The sequence below is a fragment of the Solea solea genome, chromosome 1 (genome assembly GCF_958295425.1).
Source record: "Solea solea chromosome 1, fSolSol10.1, whole genome shotgun sequence".
Classification (NCBI taxonomy): domain Eukaryota; kingdom Metazoa; phylum Chordata; class Actinopteri; order Pleuronectiformes; family Soleidae; genus Solea; species Solea solea.
Window position 1 is genome coordinate 8,748,207 of NC_081134.1, and position 23,746 is coordinate 8,771,952.

General features: G+C 40.0%; 2 protein-coding genes across 2 annotated transcripts; both read right to left on the reverse strand.

The window, feature by feature from the left end:
- Positions 1 to 415: 415 nt before the first annotated feature.
- kdm4ab (lysine (K)-specific demethylase 4A, genome duplicate b) lies at positions 416 to 14,789 on the reverse strand. The gene is made up of 23 exons (XM_058635943.1): positions 14,642 to 14,789; positions 13,560 to 13,721; positions 13,215 to 13,390; positions 12,934 to 13,048; positions 12,562 to 12,755; positions 11,997 to 12,046; positions 11,796 to 11,899; positions 11,547 to 11,684; positions 10,680 to 10,906; positions 9,964 to 10,130; positions 9,108 to 9,778; positions 8,809 to 8,916; positions 8,492 to 8,621; positions 8,163 to 8,338; positions 7,836 to 8,043; positions 7,533 to 7,612; positions 5,851 to 5,906; positions 4,961 to 5,069; positions 3,319 to 3,510; positions 2,121 to 2,291; positions 1,841 to 1,960; positions 1,414 to 1,506; positions 416 to 1,292 (listed from the first exon to the last, which is right to left on the reverse strand). The coding sequence occupies exons 2-23, from the start codon at positions 13,698 to 13,700 to the stop codon at positions 1,155 to 1,157; spliced, it is 3,564 nt and encodes a 1,187-aa protein (XP_058491926.1). The 5' UTR covers positions 13,701 to 13,721; positions 14,642 to 14,789; the 3' UTR covers positions 416 to 1,154.
- An 800-nt stretch (positions 14,790 to 15,589) lies between these two features.
- On the reverse strand, positions 15,590 to 23,635 carry abhd8a (abhydrolase domain containing 8a). Its single transcript, XM_058650594.1, has 5 exons — positions 23,193 to 23,635; positions 18,532 to 19,346; positions 18,223 to 18,393; positions 17,876 to 18,092; positions 15,590 to 17,755 (listed from the first exon to the last, which is right to left on the reverse strand). The coding sequence occupies exons 2-5, from the start codon at positions 19,335 to 19,337 to the stop codon at positions 17,543 to 17,545; spliced, it is 1,407 nt and encodes a 468-aa protein (XP_058506577.1). The 5' UTR covers positions 19,338 to 19,346; positions 23,193 to 23,635; the 3' UTR covers positions 15,590 to 17,542.
- Positions 23,636 to 23,746: the final 111 nt, after the last annotated feature.

Here is a 23,746-nt window from a genome sequence, read left to right on the forward strand (position 1 = left end):
TTTTTTTATCTCAAACTTTACTCAGTTGATGTTTACAAAGATACAGATCGAATGCTGCTTCGAACATTAGCCTAGATGACACCACACTGACATCAGAACCCATGAAGTGTGTCTGCCCACCACATCTTTTCACAGCCAGCATGTCCTCACAATTCTTTACACAACAAGACTATTTTAAGGCAGCTACAGGGGACTCAAAGTGAAGGGAAAACCTGCGTCGTTCGGGGGTCAAACTATATCCTGGTGACATTTGTCTCTATAGCTAAATACGCGCTAAATCTAAACAGAGCTTCTGTTACCCATCAATATAATAAATATAAATACATCTCAGGTTCTCTACAGTGTGTGAAAAGGACATGACAAAAATAGCTTTGTTGTCAAATGTAATGCACTCGCATAAATAAAAGGAGAGGAACAATTTCAATTGTTTAATTACAACACGTGTAATAAAGCTTAAGCTTTAGAAAAACTAAAGTAGGCTTGACCCTTTCAAAAATAAGGCTTGGGCCACTGAAACACATCTAGTCGTCGTTTTATCTTCACAGTAGATGCATGTTGTCAGTTTCAATGAGCAGGAAGGCGTGTGGTTATTGTCGTCCATATTTAACAACCGGTTGGCTTGAAGTGTTCAGTTCTGCTTTAGTAAGTCACACATCTTTTAAAACCTTATCACTAAGCAATGTGAAATCATTTTGAGTGTGTAAGTCAACAGCATTCTGTTGCCAATTGAAAAACCTATCACTGTGAGAAAAACAGTCCATTGTGAATTGTATTAAACTGATAGCTGCTAAATATGGTGATAGAAAAAAAAACAACAAAAAAAACCCACACATCTTGCTCCAGTCGGACAGTCCAAAAATTATCCATCACTTAATAATTCATTGATGGCTTCTTCCTGAGGGAAAAAAACAAAACAAAACAAAACGCGATGGGAGGAGAGAACAATCTAGACTGATGATATTTATTCAATGCACACAAAAGTCATTTGAAGTCCCAGCCGTAGTTTATAAATATGAAACCTGAAAGGCTGTGACAGAGGAGGAGGAGGAGGAGGAGGATGTTCCTATCAGCAGTAGCCAAAAACAGACAAGGAGCTCTCTGCACTGATTAAATGAAGTGAAGGATTGATGGAAAGCAGGTGAAAGAAAAAAACGTTACTCCATGATTGTTCGGTAAATGACAGGCTCAACGAAGTCCTCTCGGTAGCGAGAGTTGACGACCCGTTGTCTTTTGGAGTTCTCTCGGACGTTGCTCTGCGTGAAGAGCTCAAAGCGCATGTCTGACGCCACCGACTGTGGACAAAAAAAAACACACCAGGTAGAAACGTCAGAGCTGGGTTGTTGCTACAAAACTCATCACTATGACCTGCATGTTAAAAGTCACCGATCATCAATGGGGAGATTTTTCATTTACCAATCGTGACTTGACTCGCTTGGGCAGATCTTCATCCAGAGTGTAGATGTCGTCTCGCTTGACCGTACTCTGTGACCCATCCTCAAACTCCACCTGAACGTTCACACACATGCAAGTCAAACCATTAAGAAAGGAAATAGTAACCAATTTTGTCATGCAGGAACTAAACAATGCAATTCATTACTTTATCACGTAAAACAGTATACATACAGTCAAAATATCAAACACCTATTTTTAAATGTGTAGCAACAACTTTTGCTTGAAAACCCACAGTGGTGCAAACGTTGTGATGGAACTCACACTGCAACTGCACCACTCACCTGTGCACACGTTTGCCTGCATCCGTTTACAACATTTTATTAGTGCGTGCAAAATAAAACTACACGTCTACGACCCTTAAGCTTTGAGTCAGTGAGGGGGAATTTACCATGACCATAGGGATCGAGTGTGATGCTACAAATTTGGCTCCATATATCAGCCCATCTGTCCACCGCACTTGAACAGCATCACCTTCAGCGGGTGGACCGAGACGGACGCAGTCACGGTTCTGCAAAGGCAATCGGAGCAAGTGGTGAACTCAGGTTATGCATTAGACACAAGAAAGAAAAAAGGGAACATTCAGAGGTTTGGTTAACATCTGATACTTTAGATTATGGGTGTGCCACTACTGTGTGCACCAGCAGAGAAATTAAACATGCAATGCTAACCTCGATGTCCTCAGGCAAAAGGTTGTCGCTGTAGGACCCGTCATCGAAGACCACCTCGTAGAAGGTGGCTGTGGTCAGTTCCACCACCTCACTGTGGTAGTAACGCCCATTTTTGTATTTACAGATCACCCTCTGCCCCACTGACAACTCCCGCATGGATGACTTGTTCCGCTAAAAAAAGAAACTGGGTGTTACTATAATTTCATTAATGATACCATATCGCTTAATGTCACAGGGTAGAAAAAACAGTCTATAGACCAGTGTCTGTAGCGTCTGTTAGTCCAGAAAACAAGACATTATTGCTGTGTCTCTTAGTCAAGTCTTGCAGACTAGGATCTGAACACAAGCCCAGACTTCTGAACCACAGCAAGAAAGAAAGAAAACTTCCCAGGTAATTAAAATTCAGTGAGCATGAATGTTGCTGCATCATGTCTCCTGACAGAAGCAAACATCTGTCTGTCTCCTCCAATTAGTGAAGCAGAGCGGTCTTCACGCAACACCATGAGAGCTGAAATTTCCAAACTGTTACTGTGCTGCTAAAACCGGCACATTGGAACTAAAATCCTCTTCGTCAGTAATCTCTAACAACACAAAGGCATCATCACAATGAGACATGGTACATGCATTTATATTAAATAATGGAAATGATTTATTTTTATAAAGTTACAACATCTTGCTCACAATGGGAAACAGAGAGAATGAACCGTTTTAAAACCTAATCGCAAAAATACCTGGTGACTTAAACATTGTGTAAGGACAGATTAGGACATTTGAGTCTCTCTCTCTCTCCCTCTCTCATTCAACAGCTTCTTGCTGTAAAATGTACTGAAATGTGGTTACATGGAGAAGAAAAACAATGAGAAAATGACTAAAACCTCCACTAAGGCCTTGGAGTGGTTCTATGTGAGTGGTTTTAATAAAGTGGAAGATAATAAAGGAGTTGCAAAACGTATTTTTTTTTTCTAATTGAAAAAGACTCCTACAACATGAAGGTGGGTTCTCACAGAGAGAGACTGCAACACTTGTTGTGCACTAGTAGTACAGAATGTTTTCTTTCTTACTTTAGAAGTTATAGCAGAGACGGTTAAGGTGATCTTGACTGGAAATACAGACTTCTATGGATTTAAAAAGTGTTAGCAGTCTCTCTTTTCCAGTATTATCATTATGTTTTAAAGTGACTGTTATTTTGCGGTGATACCTCAGCAATGACAGGCGTTCTGTGTCTGTGGCATGTGATGAAGACTACAAACGGCCAGTCATCTGGGTGCATGTGGATGCCAGCTGCCTGAGCACAGGTGGGGTGAAATGCCGTGGAGCAGCGCCCGTGGGAACACTGGACACAGCAGCCCGTCACTTCCCTCTTCATCCGCTTCCTGCAGTACACACACTTCTGCCAGGGCGACAAAGACGAGGGGCCAAGGTTCAAAAGGAGAAGCGGAAGGAAAGGGGGTGAAAGGAAATGAGACAAGTGGGGAGGATGAGAGGGAAGAGGACCAAATATAAAAAAAAAAGAAAAACGATTATAGTTTGTTAGTATATAACAAAAGAGGAAGACAGACATGAGCTGGAATGCACATATGTTAAAAGGAAATTACACAACTTCCTTCTGATTTGGACCTGACATCATATGTACTTATTTAGAAGTAGACCCACTGAGATCTAGACCTACCAACAATAGAAACAAAGCCACCTATTGTAATCCAAGTCCGGGTAAATTTCCACTGTGTGCAGACAGAAAAGTACATATGCAGCGTCAGCCTTTCACTTCATTTTCAAGATTCAAACAACTCTGATTATTTAGAAACTTCCAGGGGAGAGAGCATGACAAGAGGAAGTGAGTAGGGACGAAAAACATGGTCTCTACCAGTTTCACCACCAGTGAAAACCTCAAAAGATGCTATTGAGGTAAACCCCTGTTTACCAGGGAATTTTATCCTTTTATGAGTCAAGTGAAAAAAATAGAATTGACTCATTAAGACATTTAAACCAACACAAAGGAAAGTCTGCAACCACACTTAAAGTATGGTGCATTTTATAATTGGAAGGAAATGGCAAAAAGGGAAGTGGTACAGCTTCTGGTACATAAAGTTATCAGGGGTTACTTTGGGTATAAAGCTGTTGTCAACAGACTACAGGGTTTTTTTTTAGTTTAGGTAACTGTTGTCATATATTCTGCTCTGATCATTGATGTTAATGTCAACAGATAAGAGATTGTGATTAACATTAATACCCAAAGTCATAGGGTTACAGTACAAGTGGTCCAGGTGGTGGATAGTGTACATAAGTGGTGTGTATAATACTGGCGGTCTTGTTCTTGTCTACTTCCTATTGAAAGATCATTCCTCTTTCACTTCAGCACATTTATATTTTACCTGTTTCGATTGGCCAATGTCACATTAACAGATTCAAACAATGGGGAAAAAATCCAAAATGTGGCATTAGTTGCCTTCAACTATGACACATTACTAACAATTAAATTATTTAAATATTAGGTTTTATATTTAGGCTCTAAATATCCACAGAAATATGAATCTGATCCAGTTTAACAATTCAAAAATGGAATTGGAGTGGGATAATAATTGAAGGAACAATTTAATAATGTAGGGCTTTCAGGTAGAAGATGAAAATTGTGTGTTAAACAGAATTGAAGTGGAAGAATCACAAGGGCCACATATTTTTAAAATTTGGAATGGGCCACGGTGTTTTCAGGTTTGGGAACGGCTGCCCGACACCTTCTGCTTCGGGCCAAAATCAGACTCATAGTGTGAGGCCTGACCCTGTCATAAGGCTACAAAAAGTTGAATTAAATGTTTGTCAATTATAAATGTAAGGAGTCTTACCAGTCTGAACCGTGGCAGTGGAATGGCAGAGAGGTCGATGGGGCTCCGCTCAGTGATGTTGACAAAGCAAGCTTCCAGCACAGTAATGGCACACAGCACATGAACCCACCTGTGTGAAAAGCAAACACAAGTTCGATTTAGGGCAAATAGTTCAATGTTTCTAGAAATGTTAGCGCACAAAGTCACAAAGGTTTCAAAATGTAAATGAATAAACCTATTGTTCAACCCCATGTACTGTGGGAACAAAAGGTGGCAGTTTCATCTCCTTCATTTACATGGTTCCTCTTACATCCTCATATTAATAAACAAGTCCAGATTCATCTAAACTGCAGCAAAATTCATCCTATTTTAAATTAAATCTACACAAACTACAAAGCCAAATTAAACAATTGTTTACAATGTATTAAACTTTAGTCCGGCCTCATAATCTACATCAGCAGTTGGTGTTTTTCAGTTTTCTTAGAGTTGGCTCAACAATAGAGACTCTTTAGAAACGGGTTACATAGCAACTCTCTGTTTCAACTGAGTGAAATCATTCCAACAAGCGGATATAGAAAAACTTTGCCAATAAAAGTATATTTTAAGAAAAGATTTAACAGATGGTGCCAATTTTGGTGACTCGTTCTCCTCCAAGCTCATTTTATAGCTTCAACCAAACTTTCAAAACAACAGACACCACTGGACATGTCTAAAGATCTGGTTTATCATTGACAGTATCTTTAACGCTTGATCTACCAGAACAGTGCAGACTAGAAGTCAGACTAGAATGAATGATGGCTACTGCTAACAATCTTAACATCATAAATTCACATTGAATACTTTCTTTCTTTATTTCTTACATTATTACCGTGCTCTACGGTGGCAACACTTCTGTTTGCCGTTTTACTTACTTGTCATTGTTGGCTCTCTGCAGAGCTCCACCTCTCAGAGAGCACAGGCAGCAGTCCTATACAGAGAAATAAGAGAATTAACGTCTGTTATTCTGAAGATTCTACCTCAAGTAGCTGACTTCATCATTTTATCAAACCTAAATCTGTATCAGTTTGGATATTTAATATTGTTATGTATTTGACCTAAAGGCTGCTAACACTTGCTTTCATGAACACGACAGGATGTATAAAAGTTTACTTTAGCAAATAAAAAGCGAATAAAACTCTGCTCATTTGGTGCGTAAATGGACCATGGTGTGTGAGAATGACAAATTTATACTCAATATCTTTGAGTTTATCAACAATTAGAAATAAAAAAATAAACCACCAAAAATAAATGCTTTGATTGCGCTAAAGGTGAAAAATGTTTTCTTTTATTTTCCTCCATCTTTGCTACATTATTTGCTGAAGGTGTCGGAGAGGGTGTTTTAGAGCAATTTGCATATTAACTGTTGTGTGGAATAGGACTTTTGGTTGCTCGTTCACATCCCCTCAGTAACACATTTGATTGGATGTATTAAGGAAAGGTGCGCAGGACTCTGCATAAGCACGTTTATAAACATCTGACAAATTCATGGTGTACATATGAAAAGCTTGCTTTTTGTGTGCCCTTGCACAATCCTTAACCAGCGGTCTGAATCACTGAATCTGGATATGTGCACCACAGAGTGGGACTTGTAAAATGACAGCAGCAAACAGGTTCAGTAAGACTGATATTGGCAGTGAGGGACGAGAACAGAAAAGTATGGATTAAGTCTACTGTTAACTGATAAGCAAATTTAAACTCGTCACAGTTTTTTTTAAAAAAAAAACATGCAAGAAAAAATGCAACAACATTTTACAGAAAGCACTGACTGACTCAAATCACATGAGTAAATCACATGAGTGGTCGGGGGAAGTGTAGTGAGCACTTAGTAGCACACAGTAGCTCTTAGCCACAGTAATAACATGGGTTTCAAGAGCTCCTGTAAAGAAAATCTGTGGCATTAGATGCTCTAACAAGCTATATAATATACTTCTATAGATATTTATGTAACAAATATTCAACGAGTTTAAGCTGATTGTTTCCAAAACTGGAAAGTCAGACCACTGGACGAAAACACAGTGTGAAATCAAAGTGCTTCAAAGTATCAGCATGAGCTGTTCTATGCAGCACTGCCCACTGGTGGTCAAGTGTGTGTGTGTGTGTGTGTGTGCTGGGCTGGGCTACATTCCCAGAATGTCTACCTATTATTCTGAGCAGAAAGGACTGCTGAAAGCAAAGGAACACTCAAGATTATGTTCACAAACAGAGTCAGGAGCAGACACAAAAGGAATGGTACAATAACACCCCCAGTGCCACAGAGTAAGTGCCAAGTTTACTCAAGTGTGACAACAGTAGAGCTGTCAACAAGTTGAGTGGCACATGCTAGTTTTTATAGCACTTTTTTTTTTAGGTAAAAAGACAATTGAAGCTTATCTGGAGAACTGAGCTCTTTCAACAAGTATTTTCACTGTCTAATTATGCATGTAGGTGACATGCATGCATGCATTATGCAGTGACACTGGTCTACTCATCCAAATGTTCTACAATATTAGGGGATCTGGTAATGGGAGACAACGACTCTGCATCTGTAGCAGGTGCCCTGACCCATTTATCTCACCTCAGTAATGGCATTAGCCTCACAGCGTGCACACAGCCAGTCATCTAATTCCTCTTCATCACCCGACACACCATAGCAACCTGGGAGAAAGAAGAGAAAAGAACATTCCACTTAGACTTAAGAGCTCATTGCATCAAATGCTGACAAGTGATAACTGAAGTAGTGATCATCATTTTGACACAACTGTGTGTGACAGTAGAATTAGCAAAACTGTTGACTGGTGGCACATTACCTTTCATTTTCACGTTCCAACCATGCATGCTTGATACTAAGTAATTATCAGTGACATAAAAAGGGGCTTACTGGTGTGCACACGGACGCAGCACTGAGCACAGCAGACAAGGCGGCTGGTCCCATCCTCTGCAATATTAGGGTTTGACAGCTGTCCCTCCTGGTTCATCTTGCTGGTTTGGGTGTTGAAACACATTTCTGGAATAAGTGGTTTGGACCACTGACTCCCTTTTGGACGGTTCACTATCGTTATGCTGGAACGTCCACTGCTGGACTCAGACTTAAGGGAAAAAGATTAAGTCCATGGGCTTGTTAAAACACTCTTTGATACACTCATAACATGCATGTTATCAAAAATTGCAACTAAAAACAACTTGCATCATTAAAATATAAACTCACTTGATGGTATGTATGGAAGATTAGGCAGATGGAGCAGAAGGGAGCCTGCTGGCCCATTCTCTTGTTGTATTCCCGCTCTGCTTCAGGGTTAAATGGCCGACTCTGCCACAGCTGTGCTAATGGCTTTGCCCACTCCTCTTTCTCCTCTTGTTCCACCTCTATATCTACATACATTTCTACATGTAACACAAGAAAGAAATAGATATTATTTATTAGAAATAGAACAGAATGGTGTCAGGAACTTAAATTATGAAATAGAAAGTGCTAAATAAACTGAGCAAAATAACTGTAGATGATAAACTGCTAATGAGGAACAATGTTGTGCTTACCATCGTCACTGTACACCTCTCTGATTAGAGGGTGGTGGCGAGGGAGCTTACTGAGAATCTTCTGCTGCTGCTGCTTCTTCGCCACTGACTTACAATATGACTGCTCTTCTGCCACCTGCTGGAGCAACAACTGTATTGCAAGACAAAAAAAAAAACATCAAAAAGCTGGAGTTACATTCAATTAAAACCAATTAACATCAGCTGCTATAATACTGCAGCACATTGGGAGCTCTGTACTGTATGCACACATTTCCTGGTAATGCGTAGCACCAATCATTCCAATTGAATCATCATTTCCACAGCGAGCAGCTACTTACTTGATGATTGTGAGTGATAACCTTCATCTCATTCTGCTTTGGTTTCTCAACAGGAACGGAGTCTTTCACGATGACAATGCCGCTATCCACAAGGGGGCACTGGTTACTCTGTAGTTAGAACAGCATGAATAACATTAAAAATTTGTGATCAATTTATTTCAGAATAATATCTGATAAATTGTTTTTTTTTGTGGTTGGAAAAGGGTTTTATTAGTAGTGATTAGTCTTCATGCTGAGCTGAAACACCAGTATGGTGTGCAAAGGGAGAGTCACAGGACAAAGACAGTGAAGTCACTGACCTTTCGCTTGCTGTTCTTCAAAATGTCTTTCTCCATTTTGATCAACTCTTCAGGTTGTGTCTGAGCCTGGAGAGAATCAGGCGTGCTGGTGGGCTGAACTTTTGGTCTCTCCACTTCACCCTGGACTACAGTGGATGTTGACATGTTGGTTTTTTCCTCTTCCTGGTCAGGCTTTGCAGGAATCAGTACTTCCATTTCAGTTGGTGCTACTTTGGTAAGACAGATTTTAGATTCCGGCTGTGGCTCTGTTTTTTCACAGCTTGGTGCCTGAGATGACGGAGGGTGAAATTGTGTAAAGGTTTTGTGCTGGAGATGACGGGGTTGATGCTCTCTGGCATAACTATGAACCTGGAGTTGTGTGTGCGTTTGACGCTGTTTTTCCAGAGTGTAGCTGTGCACCTGGAGAGTGTCTTTTGGACTCAGAATCCTGTGGAAGAGAAGACTGGCTACACCCATTTTACGGGAAGGCTGTGCTGCAGTTTCTGTCCATGTAGGTGTCACTGAAACTGACAGATGTCCATTTCTGGCCTGGGACTGAGAGGAGATTGCTGGTGCTCTCGTCTTGGTATAATGTGGGAGTCGGCTTCCATCACTATTACTTTGGGTAAAGCCTCTGTGAAATGGATCCATCAAAGTGAGCTTGGTTGGTGTGACGACCAACTTTGGTGGACCTGCAAATTAAAATCAGTTTTGTTTAGAAAGTGAGGGCAAAAAATTAACTATTCCTTTTCATTATCTTCAATATTAAGTGCAGTAAACTACCCTAGTAGTAAATAGGAGGCGGGTTTTTTCAGCATTCATATTATGTTCATTCTCCAGTAAGAAAACCAGTACTATGATATACAGATTACATTACCTTTATTTCTCTTGCCGTCTTGTGATGTAGTACGTGGGGGTATGAGGTTTAGCCTGGGGCGCTTCCCGTACTGCTCCTCTTCTTCCTCATCTTCATCCTTGGGAACAACCTCCTCAGGCACCTCCAGACACACCCTATGTCTCTTTGTCTCAATCCTCTGTGCAGCGCTGAGGATTTACAAGACAGGAGACAGAGAACAGATGGGCATAGTCACGTTTGATTTATATAAACAGGAAACTGTATGCTCACTTATATATGTCTCAGCCTACATTAAGAATCTAACACAATTCATGTTTCACAGATAAGAAATACACTAGGTTTAGCAACTTTGAAAGCAACTTTTAAAAGGACGGATGACATTGAATGTTACTTGACTGCCTCCAAAACCCCATGTCAACATTTGAGGGACAAAGTTTTTTCCTTTGTTTTTGACATGAACCCACAAACAAGCATAGTGAGGGGGTCATCCATTACAATAAATACTGAGCGTTTTCTACATACATATCAGAATTGGCATATATCAATGTTTTAGTCTACGGCAGCAGTCTATTCGTGTCTCAGCCGCAAAGCTGAGCTCCTATGTTCAGTCGCACTCTGTGCAAGCACATGCACAGTGCCAAACAGCTTTCAGAGCCGTCACACTCTGTCAACAACTGCCAACCCTTAAATCTTAAAACATGTCAATTATTACACTTGTATAGCAGGACATTACTCACCTCTTCCATTCTCTGTCTTCCTCACCGCTGTCCACAGAGCAACTCTTATTGTTGCTGGGGATGTCATTGAATGAATCCCCTAGAAATTCCTTAGCCTCTGGTGTGGGCCTTGAGTGGTCTATGGGGACAGTATCTCGCCCTGCCAACCACAGTTCATAGCGATCAGGCTGGAACTTCTTCACAAATACATCCATGGAAATCTTCACCATGTCCTTCCGGCATGAACACTACAGTAGATAAAAGCAAATACAGACTGTGATTCAAAAGGACTCCATTCTCACCGACAAGATAAACATCTTAATCAAATCAGTTTTGTGATTTTCTTAAGAGTCATGCAATGTCTACAATCCCATGAAAAGCTCAATGAAGCAACAGAGATGTTTTTAAACAGAGGCTTGTTGGGTTGCACTTCTGTCCGTCTGTCATTATTAAGCAATCAAACCCTGGGATCTATTGAGATGATTGAGGTTGCTAAAGCAGAATTGAATTAATTGAATCTTTAACTAAGGATAAAATCAAAACATGGCACAATGGATTATTGGTGCCACATTTCCCGTCACATTTACACATGTTAAATGTGTAAATAAACAGAATTAAACTTGATTGAAACACCAGTTTGACATGCTTCTATGGACCAAGCACCACAAGATAAGATGAAATCCCTCACTGTAGTAAAACAAATTTTCATCTTGGTGTGACACAAACCCCAAACAGGTGTGTTGCATGTTGTGCATCTCAACAGTGTCACTCTCATTTGTGCACACATCTGACACAGAGGTTTTAAATTAACACAATTAATTTAAAACAAGTGCAAATAATGATACAGCATGTGCACAGCTCCTTATTCTTTCATTTGGTAGTGCTCACCAGAACTGCTTGCTTGCCATATTCAATCCATCTCTCTGTGGCAAAGTTGGTGGACTCCGCGCAGTTGAAGCCATGGTTGAAACCAGCATGGTAGGAGTAAGGGAATGTTATCATGAACTCACCAGCCACCTGTGTAATCTTTAAAATAAGGAACAAAATAATTAGCAACTTAGCTATATACATTTATTTTATGTCGAGGTAATAAAGAAGAGATCCCCTGTTGGAATAAAACCAAACAGATTCTCTTACTTTTTCAAATGGAATGCCATATTTCTTCAGGATAGAGGGAGAGATCAGAGTCATCTTGTGCCTCAAAAATGCCTCACAATTTTGGGCACTACCAGGAAAGAAACCTAAGAGACAAAGAGCAGGTAGACATTTATCCGACATGAAGATGAACATAGATTTATAGTGTTAACACATGTAGAAAATATTTCACCGCTCTCCAACCTTTGGCCAGCCGCTCCAATCTTTTCCCATGCTCTGGAGGAATACAGTACCTGCAGACAGATGAATGAGTTTGTATAATCATGGTAAACTGCATAGTGCATTTATCCATCAGCTCAACAATTCCTCTCTTAAATAAAATACAATAAATGGTTACCTGCATGGTGTAACCACTACATGCATCTTAAAAGGCATGGCGTGTGGGAATTCAACCTCTCTAAAAATGCAAGGGTTCTAAATAATAGATTTAATATGCTAATGTGAGGTGAAATTTTCAATTGACTCCAAAGAAATTTGTTAAATCAAAGCATTCTGGTATGAGATACCAAAATCATGCCTTCTGGTTGTAAAAATGTAAATGACGTCCATTTCACTGTAAAACAGAAAGTTTTGGGTAGACTTAACAGCAGACTTCCTTCACCACAATACCACACGTTTCAAGCACAAGTGAGAAGAAAGAGACAACAACCCAATTAAAAAGGCAACTGTGGTGACAATAACGGCTACACAGAGTTGTGTAAGAATTAAATGCTTAACTGCTTTTCAAGAAAATACTTTTTTCTTTTACCATGATTTGGGTTGTCCAAAGTGCAAGTAGTTAACACTGTAGAGGTCCATGTCCTCTGTGTGCCATGCAAAGGTGGTCTTCCACATGCCAAAATACAAGTAGGGTGTATTAACACCCTCTATAACGATGCCGCTATCGCATTCAACGGTATCCAAAATGGTGTCCAGATGGCAAATGTTCCACTCTTTGATGTCCTGCAGTACAGCAAATAATACATGATCAACACATGATATGGAGTGGTGATAAAAACGAGTGTGATTTGTGTTATGAGTATCCTAGGCTTATCAAGTCAAAAGGTACATGATCAGCACACAAAAAACCCATCACTTCTGATCATTTATCATCAAGGGCTACTAAAATATGATAACTTACAGGGTCATACAAGGATCCGTTTACATCTGCTCCATATATTGGTGGGTTAAATGTCACATTCTTCCAGTATTTCCTTTCCAGCTCCTCAAAGTCATCATAGTGTGGACCACAAAACCTAGAAAATAATCATCAACAGTTAGTTCCAACACCATACATTTATTTTCTGAATTCATGCAATACAAGTATTTCACATTATTTAGAGGAACAGACATTTTTTACCTGGGGTGTACAACCTTTTCATGGCACTATAATTGAATAAGATATTGGAAAGCAAGTCTCACTTATCACTGTTGGCAATCCTGCGGAACTCTCTGACAGTCATGGCCTTCTTCTGAATGTTGTACTGTGTGAAAAGGCCCGACTGGCCTGTCACCACCTGCTGGATGGGTGCAGGTATCACCATATCCTCTATATCCTCATACGATCCTCTAGGCTTCCATTCCTTTGGTGGAACAATCTTAATACAAGAAAAGTAGACAGTGAGAGAGTATGTGTGAGATTAAGGTGTGAGAATAGAGTAGACCGTTTTTTTTTTTTAAATGACTTTAAACATGGCATAGTTGTTGGTGCCAATTTCAGAAACTGATGATCTACTGTGATTTATACAAATAACTGCATCTACTTACTTTAGCCAGGCCTGCCTTGTGTGCTCCCTGGGACTCGATATATGCGACGTAGCGGCTGAAGTCGCTGAATTGCTCCATGGTGGGGTAAAAAGTCATGATCCCCTTGGAACCATGATTTTGGGAAACCCCGTCTGATGCCATCCCAAATCTCAGTGGCAGAGCCTGTACATAGTCAACAAGAATAATTTTGATTCGATATTCAATTTAAAATACTATAATTACTTTTGTAATGCCAACCTTACCCTAACCAAAGAATCTTAACATAATTTAATAATTAATTAATTTTATTAATTAATAAAATAACCCAATAAATACAGAAATAAATAAACGCACAACTTATAGTTCCAAGTTGCCACAATAATAACGCAATAAAAACACAATTCTATATCACTGTTCACGCGTTCATACACAGTAGGTTCCTAATAAGTATAGCGGGGACTGACTGGTCTGGAAAAGGCTTTGGGAAAGCAAACACTTCTCCTGATTGGTTAACCCCGCGGCTCTTTAACTCGACCTGAGTGTGGAGGCTTGGAAAGTTAGCTCATTTGCTGACCTGTCTAAGAAACGTGAGCTTATTCTTGTACATAGCATATCACTAGCTAGACCGATAGCATAGACAAAACACCAATTACATATAGTTCAGTCATTAACGTAAAACAACGCGACGCGTAACAGAGTGATGCTGTCAACATGTTTTCATTGTATCTCAATTGTAAGAGCAACAACACCTGGCTCGTTCCCGTTAGTATCGCGATGGGGTGTGATTATGACCTGCATTTCAGAATCCACTAGGGCTAGTTTACACGCTAACCAATTCACTCGTACGGTATCTTTTTCGCAAACCCAAACACGCCTAACATCAAAGTTCTCATCACGAAACTGAGTTAGTTGTAAAAACAACAGCGCCTGTCAGCGGATTTTACAACTATCTATCCCAAGACATAGACTGCACCCGAGTCGTACCACCGACGTTAGCAGTTCCTGGCTAGCTTAGCCACAGCTAGTCTGGCTAATATAGCATTGTGAGCTGGAAGCCAACACTCTAGAGCGGCAGTGACATATCTCGATTTGCAAACACTCACCACTTCCTCCTGGTTGATTCAGAAGTTGTCGTCGGCGTTCTTAACACCTCGCAATCAACAGAAACGACCCTTGAGTACAGACGGTATAAAGACGACTTGCTAACCCCTATCTGTAGATCCCTGTCCTCCATTACCACTTATACGCATGCACGCGCACCTCGAATTTTGTTTACCACAACACGCATGGGACACGTTCAGCCAATCAGAGAGCGTCTCTGATGGCTCATTAAATCTAATAGAGAATCTAAACATGAATCATTCAAGTATTAAATCTGATTAAAAAAAGTAATAATGTAACATCTTAAGCAGACATAATATAATTTAATGCCTGTGTTTTGTACACGGTATTCAAAAGTACTGTACATTTAATATCAGGGTCAAAACTTTTGGCATGAACTATTTTGGTAGTATCACTATTTAATGAATTATTTTAATTAAATTAACTAACGAATGAATTAATATTAATTACATTATAAATATGTATCTGTATGAACAGTACATGGATTCATTTTTGGTTGGAAGTGATTACATATATATAAGTGAACAAATATTTCAAATATTATATAAGATGATCTTATAATACCATCCATCCTCCACATGAGGCTCGTGGGGGGAATGCCAGTCCATCACAGGGCCACATAGAGACAAATAACCATCCACTTTCACACCTACAGTCAATTTAGAGTGTAACATTTGCCTAATCTCCAAATCTGTATGGATTGTGGGAGGAACCCGCAGAAAACCCACACACACATGGGGACAACATGCAAACTCCATGCACAAAGGCCCTTGTTCCAGTCGCAAACTCGGGTTTTGCTGCAAAGGCAAGATGATACTAATCCTGCTGTGTTCTGGCCTTAAGTTTCTCCCTGATGTCGCCCTCCTTTCCAAAAAACCCCACAGTTTTTTCTGTGTGTGCAAAAAAAAAACAAGCACAAAATACACATAGACTGTGAACATCTTTTTTATTTCATGCCAGGAAAGGCACATTCATACACTGAATCCAACTGTCTTCATAGGATATATGATGTTATGTGCATCTATACTTAGGTAGTGCATATAATATGATTCCCATGAACAAATGCAAGAATAACATTAGCACATTTTGTCAACGAGAAAAAGATAAAACACATGAGCACTGACAATTTGTATATGCAAGAGGACATAAATATGCACCCTGTAGCCCATAGAGTTTTACTGACCTATTACACCAAAGGAAGCATACAGTATGTTGCATCAGCAGCACTTGGTTTTTGGAAAGTCCATAGAGAATATATAATTTTTGGAGCCGTCAGTTCCAGGTCAGTTTATCTAATTTCATCATTTCATTTCAGTTTCTCTCCATTTGTCCCATTTGCATAATTCCACTCATGTTGCATCAGCCTTCTGTCAAAATGCATATATAACAGCCAGGATCGAGTCCCTCTTTTTAAGATGACTCTTTCCTGTGTCCGATTCATTTAATTCCCTAGAAACCCAGTTTCAAATTCATTAATTGACACATTCTGCTATTAAAAACAGTATGAACTATTAAGTCATTAGAGAAGCACTGCCAGGGAGCATAGACTGTGCTTTTATTTGCACCTTACTGTCCCACTATGAGACAAAGCAACACCCACGAATGAATGTCTTTCATTGAGCATAATATTAAGCTCATTCTTTCAGTCTAACACTATTCGATAAATAGGGTGGACTGGAGCGGAAAAGGGGAGCACACACATTTGTTTGTATTTATCAGCTATGAGACACAACAGCTTAAAGCGGTCATTATAACCACAGTTGTTATGGCAGTTGCTGTTTCAGAATAAAGGCAAAAATAATACTTTTTAGAAGAACACTTAATTGATAAGTGAGGAGTGCACTAGTAGTTTTTCAATATGACAGTATACTTAAAGTATCTGAATCAACCCTTACACTCATTTTCTGAACTCGTGCAGGGCCTCAGTACCTTGTATCCTTTGGATATTATGTAGTGTTTGTAACATCTGCTTTTGCAACCATTTTATACAAATCCCTTGTTGAATATCAATTCATTATCATGCAACTAGAATTTATGTGATTGATTACATTGTGCTTAACATAGTCACACTTTTTGGAAAGATGTTTGAAATTAGGGGTCCATTCTATGAAAATAATTACATTGTAATTTGGAAATAAATAAACCAATATCTGTGATTGTGAGTGATCATGTTTCAGATGGTACAGACTGCACAATATAAACGTCATAAATAGGTATGCGGGTGAAGTGTGATTTTTTTTGGTGTTTTTTTGTTTTTCAAGAAAAATGTAATTCATGTTTGCATTTTATGCAATTGTTGATTAAATTTTGCATGTACATCAGCACATCCCTGCTTTCACCCATTTCCTTAATAAACCATTATTATTATCCTTTCTAGGTCATCATTATGACATCTGTAATTCCTCTATCCAGTACATATTTCTTTTCCAGGTTCTCACTGAAAGCAGAGAATGGCCCAAAGTGAAGGTGATTATTTTTTTCATAAAGGCATACTGGAGGGTCGTAGTACTTCACAAAATATCTCAGAGAAGGTCAAGGGAATTATTGGATATTATCCCTTTTCTATCTTGTAGTAGTTAGTTCTTCATCAGAAACATTTCATACACATATCACATTAGGTATCTTTGCAAACATAACATGATGGAGCACAGACTTGTATCAAAAAACAAAGCAGAAACCCACTGCATATTTGTTCCATCGTTCTGTAGTTTGCACCCTGCCCTAGGTCTGGCTTTATCTTTCAGCACCAGTGGCCGCCCACATCCTTAAGATGTGGCCCTGCATATAACAGCTGTCAGCCTGGGAGCAGCCTTAAGAACACATGCCAACCGCCAAAAAAGGCCTTCTGTTTGGTTCAGTGTTAAAACTAGTCTCCTTGTTGGTTATTTATCCATAGACTTTTTGATTTTCATTGTGTTGAGAGTGTCACTGATAGCAACTGTCTTCTCTGTGTCTTTCTTGTTGCTTTCTTTCTTGGACATGTCAGGCTCCCATAGGAAGAACTCATGGAGCAGGGTGTTGACAGTGTCGGGACACTCCATCATGACCATGTGACTGCCTTCCTCGATAACTTTTAGGAATGCGAACATGAGGATCTAGAAGAGGATTCAAAAAAATTAGAATGCAGCACATGCACAATTGTAAAGATTCCATTACAGGTGACACGGCAGCAGAAATGCAAGATTTTTGTATTAAATGACAAAGATGGAAGATACCTCTGCCATACGCTGGTCCTCATCCATGGACACAAACTTGTCACACATGCCATGAACTAAAAGGATGGGAACAGTGAGTTCAGCATGGTAGACCTCATCCCCTTCAGGCCAGTACTGGCCACTCATCATGGCTCGCAGGACAAATGGAGACACGTTGAAGGCATTGCCCTGCTTCAGCAGTTGCTTTTCTTTGGTGCCTTGACGGGCAAACCCTGCTCTATAGGTTTGAGAGAGAAAGAAGGTGTTATTTTTACAGTTTTTCTACTTTATTATTATTGATATTTTCTAGTATCAATATTCATAAATTTTAATGTTGATTTTTGGCACCACACAAATGCAGTGCTTACTTGAGAAAGCTCCATGCCAGACAGGGGGACAGACAGTGAAGGACACAAGATGGCAGCTGGAAAATGGAGCAGAGGCTGGGCTCCAGAGCTGTGGGTGCCCCTCCATTGATCATCACCACCTTATGGACTAAATCAGGATATTCATGGGCCAGGAAGGTGCAAAATGACACCCTGGAATGAATATCATAACATGGATAATAAGTTCACAGCATGTTGGAGAAACTACAATAAAAGTTACTTTGCATAGATGAGGAGTGGCTTCGAAGACACTCCAGTGAGTGATAAAAAAAGCTTCCTAAAACAACTCACCCATATGAGTGGCCAATGAGAATGTTGCGTTTGCGGGCATATCTCTTAAAGATGGCACGTAGATCCTCTGCCAGGGCATAGAATGTATAAGCTGCTGCAATCTGTGGGGCAGTGCTGGCTCCATGCCCTGCCAGATCTGGCGCAATGACCTCATAGCCCAGCCGAGAGAAGAAGTCCAGCTGAGAGCCCCAAATATCCAGAGAGCCTCCCACGCCGTGCACAAAGAACAGCGCAACGTCTGTGTCCATCCCTTTGCAGCTCGAGATCACCCTCTTTGAGTTGATAAACACTGTGCGCTTGGGCTTGCGACAATGACGACGAGGAGGTGGAGCAGGTTTCTGTTCCCCAGGAGGTGGAGGAACATGGCTGGGGTCTGGAGAAGTAGCCGTTTCTTTATAGTCAGCCAGCTCCACCTCCACAGTGCTTCTGGGCTCCAAATCCCCGTCCTGACACTGCAGGATCTCAGAGTGCAAAACATCACCAAGATTCTTAATCACCATTTGGCCGTCGCGAAAGACTGTGATCTTCCTCTTGCAGTGGACACTGCTGCCAGTATTGTGCTCATTAATCTCAGGAGAGCCGTCATCAGTGTTATTGCAAACCGTCTTCTCTTTGCCTGGATATTGCTCTTCTGTCACTATGGTCTGACGCTCAGGGACGATGTGCCGCACTCGCAGGACTCTCCCAGGTTTCACCTCCACAAACTCAAACCCATCAGAGGGTTCTGATGACTCCAGGGGCAAAACCAGCCTGGCAGCCTTACCAGTCAGGCAGCAGAGTATCCCTTCAATGATGCTGGTCAGCATGGCGCTCCCCTGCATAAACATCACACAAATACAACAACACAAATCATCAAATCAGACATGTTTCCATTTAGACTTTTAAATAGATTTGAAATAAAGCACAAAAGCAGATCATGAATTGTACAAAACGGAAAATAGACAATGACTACACGTGGGTAGGTTTGTGAAGCTTGTTATATTGCATCATGTATCACAGGAACTGCCCTGGTTTCCAAAGACTGGCATAGGTATTGGCCATAACTGCGATTAAATAAAGCTACCAACCAAAGGAAGTAGAAGAGGGACAAGAGGAAGATAGAAAAAGGAGAATACAGAAGGAAGAAGTATCCAGAAGAAGGCAAACACCACTACTCAGGAAGAGAAGTGAGAGAAGAAGGAAGAAGAAATTATTAATAATGTTGTTTAACAACCAGTTAAAGATTTTCAGGATTCATTAATAACCCACCCCGAGTAGTACTCAACATAACACAAAACACAAGTTTTGGATCCCACAAATACTACTGATGTCTATGAAGGTTGTGGTTCCAAGTAAATATAGACAGAGAACAGATCTGTTGATAATGATATTAAATAACATAAGTAAAATATTATTATTAACTATTTTAGTACCGCTTAAGTATTCTCTCTCTCTACCAAAAACCCAATATAAAGTGACGTTCTCAACAGGTGTGAACACTCATGTGAGAGCTTTAGACACAACCAGTGTCAACTAGACTTTAGCAATGGATTTAAGTATTTCCATATAAATCAAGATAACAATAAAACATTTAGTTTTGTTCAAGTATTTTAACTCGTATTTTTGAATAGCTTTATTTTTCCATCATTACAGCATTGTTGCATCAGGCTATTATCAGCTGTACAGTGTTCCTGTTCTTCCCATAGGTTGAGGCTGAACGGGTGCTACACAGAGATTATTAATCCACCAACATTCAAAACTTCTTCCCTATATGTCAGCGATAACTGTCCATTTACATGCTGAGACCTTCGCTAATAATAACTCTTGTGGCCTTTTTCTCATAGCCAGAATCACAATACACAGAAATAGAAAACATCAGTCATAACGCATGACCTCTGGCAGCATGATTGCAGTTTTCCATGCTATATAATTTCCAGTGGATGATGGGACAACTTATTTTTACACTTAGGTCCATTCACAGCTAAATTGCATTTTGACATATTGGGCAAATGAAGTATAATTTATCCTCACACAAATCCCCAGATTGGTTATCTCTAGGCAACAGAGTGGAAAGAGTCACATCTGCATAGAGAGGCTTCATTGTTTCCTGGATACAGACATTTTGAAGCAGAACTCAGTATGCATAATCTGCATAATGAATTCATGTTTTCTGCAGATTGAGGTAATCTAACACATGTTCACGGACACATATCATTCACCTCTAATCACATTATAGTGGCCTCATACATCAACAGCAAGCATGTATCAGTGTGCATGTGCTGTTCAGCAGGATGGTCTGAAGGACAATAACAATCGGCAAAGGACTATGCAAATGTATCCTGGAGCTTGTTGAATGTTAACTGACTTTGTCCTGTCTCTCTTCAAACATCAACACACTGTATAGTAACCAAACCGCAGGTGGCTTCAGCTGTCAGTTAGCAACACTGCCCTGTTTTATGCTCACAGTGCAACTACAGCATCTAGCTATGTGTTTGTGATGGTTGTTGTAGGAGCCAGTATTGAGTTAAGGGTTATTTTAGGGTTCATTTAAATGATTAGTGCAGGATTACTTGTTACAGTGTAATTTGTGAACAGCAGTTAACTATTGGCCTTAAGCCTTTGATTAAATATTTTTGCAAGGAAATAAAATGTGGCTTTGTGGACCTTTGATGTGACATTAGATAAAAGGTACCGTGGACACTTTGATATCTTTGATGGCTATGATAGATGAGAGGGATTTGGAGATATGTAGTGTAAGCAGTCTTGTAGGTGGATGTGTCCATTAGAAGCTGTAGTAGGTTTGGTTTAAAAAGGTTTTTTTGACCATCAGATCACACTATGTTACGTTATATTACTGTTAAATCACTAGATCGTCATTCACGACCTGGAGCATCAATGGAATATTTCTATGTGTTGTTGATCCTGAAGAAGCTTGGATATATGTGGATAGAATTGTAACTTCAATGTACAGCAAGGGGAAATAAATGTGCAAACACTTCACATGACTCTTTCTTGCTTTTGTGATTGATGAATTAAAATGGTGCCTACTGGTCAAGCCCATAGGAACCTGCCTACAGCTAACGACTTTCAGTGGCTTTGGAATTAAGTGTACATTCACCACTACAGTTGTGATTAGGCATGAGACGATATAAACATTTCCCACAATGGTTATCCTGACCAAAATAATTGCAAGTTATGATATTACTGCAATGGCTTCTGTCTAGTCATGCTGGTCAGAAACGTTGCAGATGGCATACATGTTTTGTGTGAAAAATAATGAAAAGATGCAGCTCCCCATTGTGGCTCAATAAATAAATCACAGGGACTGTAGACTAGTGAGTTAGGAAGGATTTTCAAGTTGCTCACGTGAAATATTTATTTATTTATCTCCATTCACAATAATCACAATAATAGAAAATCGCCACAATTAAGTGCTTTTTATCACAATGAGGGATAATATCCCATATTATCCCATCACTAGTTGTGATGACCTCACTAATGTACTTATCTGTTGTAATATAAGCAAGTTTAAAGGCCTTTTAAAGGCACCCGTGCATGCATATGTGTTGTAAAATGTGCATATAGTATATATTTCCAATCAGAACATGAAATTGAAAACGATTTTGAAAATATGTCATCACAATAGTATTGAGCAGTAGAAGATGGACACAGAGAAAAACCTCCATCATTGTCATCCAATAATTTCCACTAAAATCATCAACCCGAAACAACCACATCAGCCAGTAGAGGAGATATCAGGACAACTATCCAGTAACAGTTAGTCAACAAGTCTGACATTATTAGAGGTCAGCTGTAGACACTGACAGTCAGACAAGATGCCCCTAAAGGTGTTGAATAGTTTGGATGCCCCTAACAAGGGGAAACCACTACAGCTCATTAACGGAGTGTCAGTTACAGCAGTGATCAGCAACTCTGTGACTCAGTGACACCGACTCAACCTTCTCTACCATCAGGATTTCACTAAGTCATGTGAAATCCTCAAACGCCAACGTCAAACAGGCTGAAGGTTACTCAGCCATGTTCGCTTTCCACCTTCTCTGCACAATGTAGGTTGATGCGTCTGCCAACAACAACAACACACATTTGGTACAGCCTGTGCCGTTCTAATTCCAAACGCCTGTCTTTGTGCACATCACAATCTGACGCAGTGGGACATAATATATGCATAAATATCTACAGGGGGGAGTAAAAAAAAAGTGATTTTCAAGATCAGTTTGTTTTGTATGTAAGGCAAGGCCTGATGCACAAGTGTCCTACATGGCATGGTTGCTTTTACAAGCTGGTAACTCCAAAACATGACGCCATCATTTCAGTTATTTAACATTTCATGTAGATTCTAAAAGCAACATATTTATTTAGAATATAAGAAGGTTGCATATATATATACTGTATATATACACACATATATATGAATGGTGCAGTGTCTCTTCTAGATCCTAGCCTTATTGCAATGCCATAGGTTATGTAAAATATGTTGGCATATTTAATTGTGGATTGATGGACAGATTGAACTGTTGATTGATCTGTTATTCTTGCACCGTCACTGAAAAAACAGCATGAGGTGGTGGTGCAGCTGTTTACTGACGCTGGCAGAGACATAATGTTGCAAAAAAGACATTCGATATTTCGTAAACCTTACGCAATAAAAATCGATCTCTTACCTGCAGATATGCTGATAATTATTGTGATTAGAAATCTGCGCCGGCAGGTTCAGTCAAGGGCTGAGATGAGAGAAACGATGCATTTGGCGCAACAATTTGTTTATGCTGAAGATGCTGCAAAACAGTCACAGCCTCGTACTGGTCTCATCAGACAGCGATCACAGAGTACAAAGGGGCTGGCGTGGGTGAAAACGCGTGCATCCACAAAATATGCCATATGCATCTCCATAGGACACCCATTACGACTCAAAATACGGGGATGTTGATCTCTGTGTATCCACTGCACATCCAGGCCGGGCCCTACCCTGTGCTGCTGCCCTTGTATCCGCAGCAGACACAGCAGTATACTCGGGTATGTTCGCTGCTGATGAGTGGCAGTGGGAAGAGCGAATAAATGGACCGCTATGTTGAGAGGAGGCCAATGGCAGAGGCTGATTTCCCTGTTGCTAAGGCTGACAAAATGGGATACGTGCATGCGCTTGCGTGCGGTCAGAGAGAGAGAGAGAGAGAGAGAGAGAGAAGATAAACTGTGAGTTCTGCTATTTATCTACAGA

Excerpts from the sequence above, each read along its gene's own strand:
- kdm4ab (XM_058635943.1), bottom strand. The coding sequence starts at position 13,700 with ATGGCATCAGACGGGGTTTCCCAAAATCATGGTTCCAAGGGGATCATG. Across the intron at positions 9,779-9,963 it reads AGACGGCAAGAGAAATAAAG|GTCCACCAAAGTTGGTCGTC; the intron begins GTAATGTAATCT and ends TTTAATTTGCAG. Across the intron at positions 8,339-8,491 it reads AGAGGTGTACAGTGACGATG|AAATGTATGTAGATATAGAG; the intron begins GTAAGCACAACA and ends TGTTACATGTAG.
- abhd8a (XM_058650594.1), bottom strand. The coding sequence starts at position 19,337 with ATGCTGACCAGCATCATTGAAGGGATACTCTGCTGCCTGACTGGTAAG. Across the intron at positions 18,093-18,222 it reads CTGGCATGGAGCTTTCTCAA|AGCAGGGTTTGCCCGTCAAG; the intron begins GTAAGCACTGCA and ends TCAAACCTATAG. Across the intron at positions 17,756-17,875 it reads AGGACCAGCGTATGGCAGAG|ATCCTCATGTTCGCATTCCT; the intron begins GTATCTTCCATC and ends ATCCTCTTCTAG.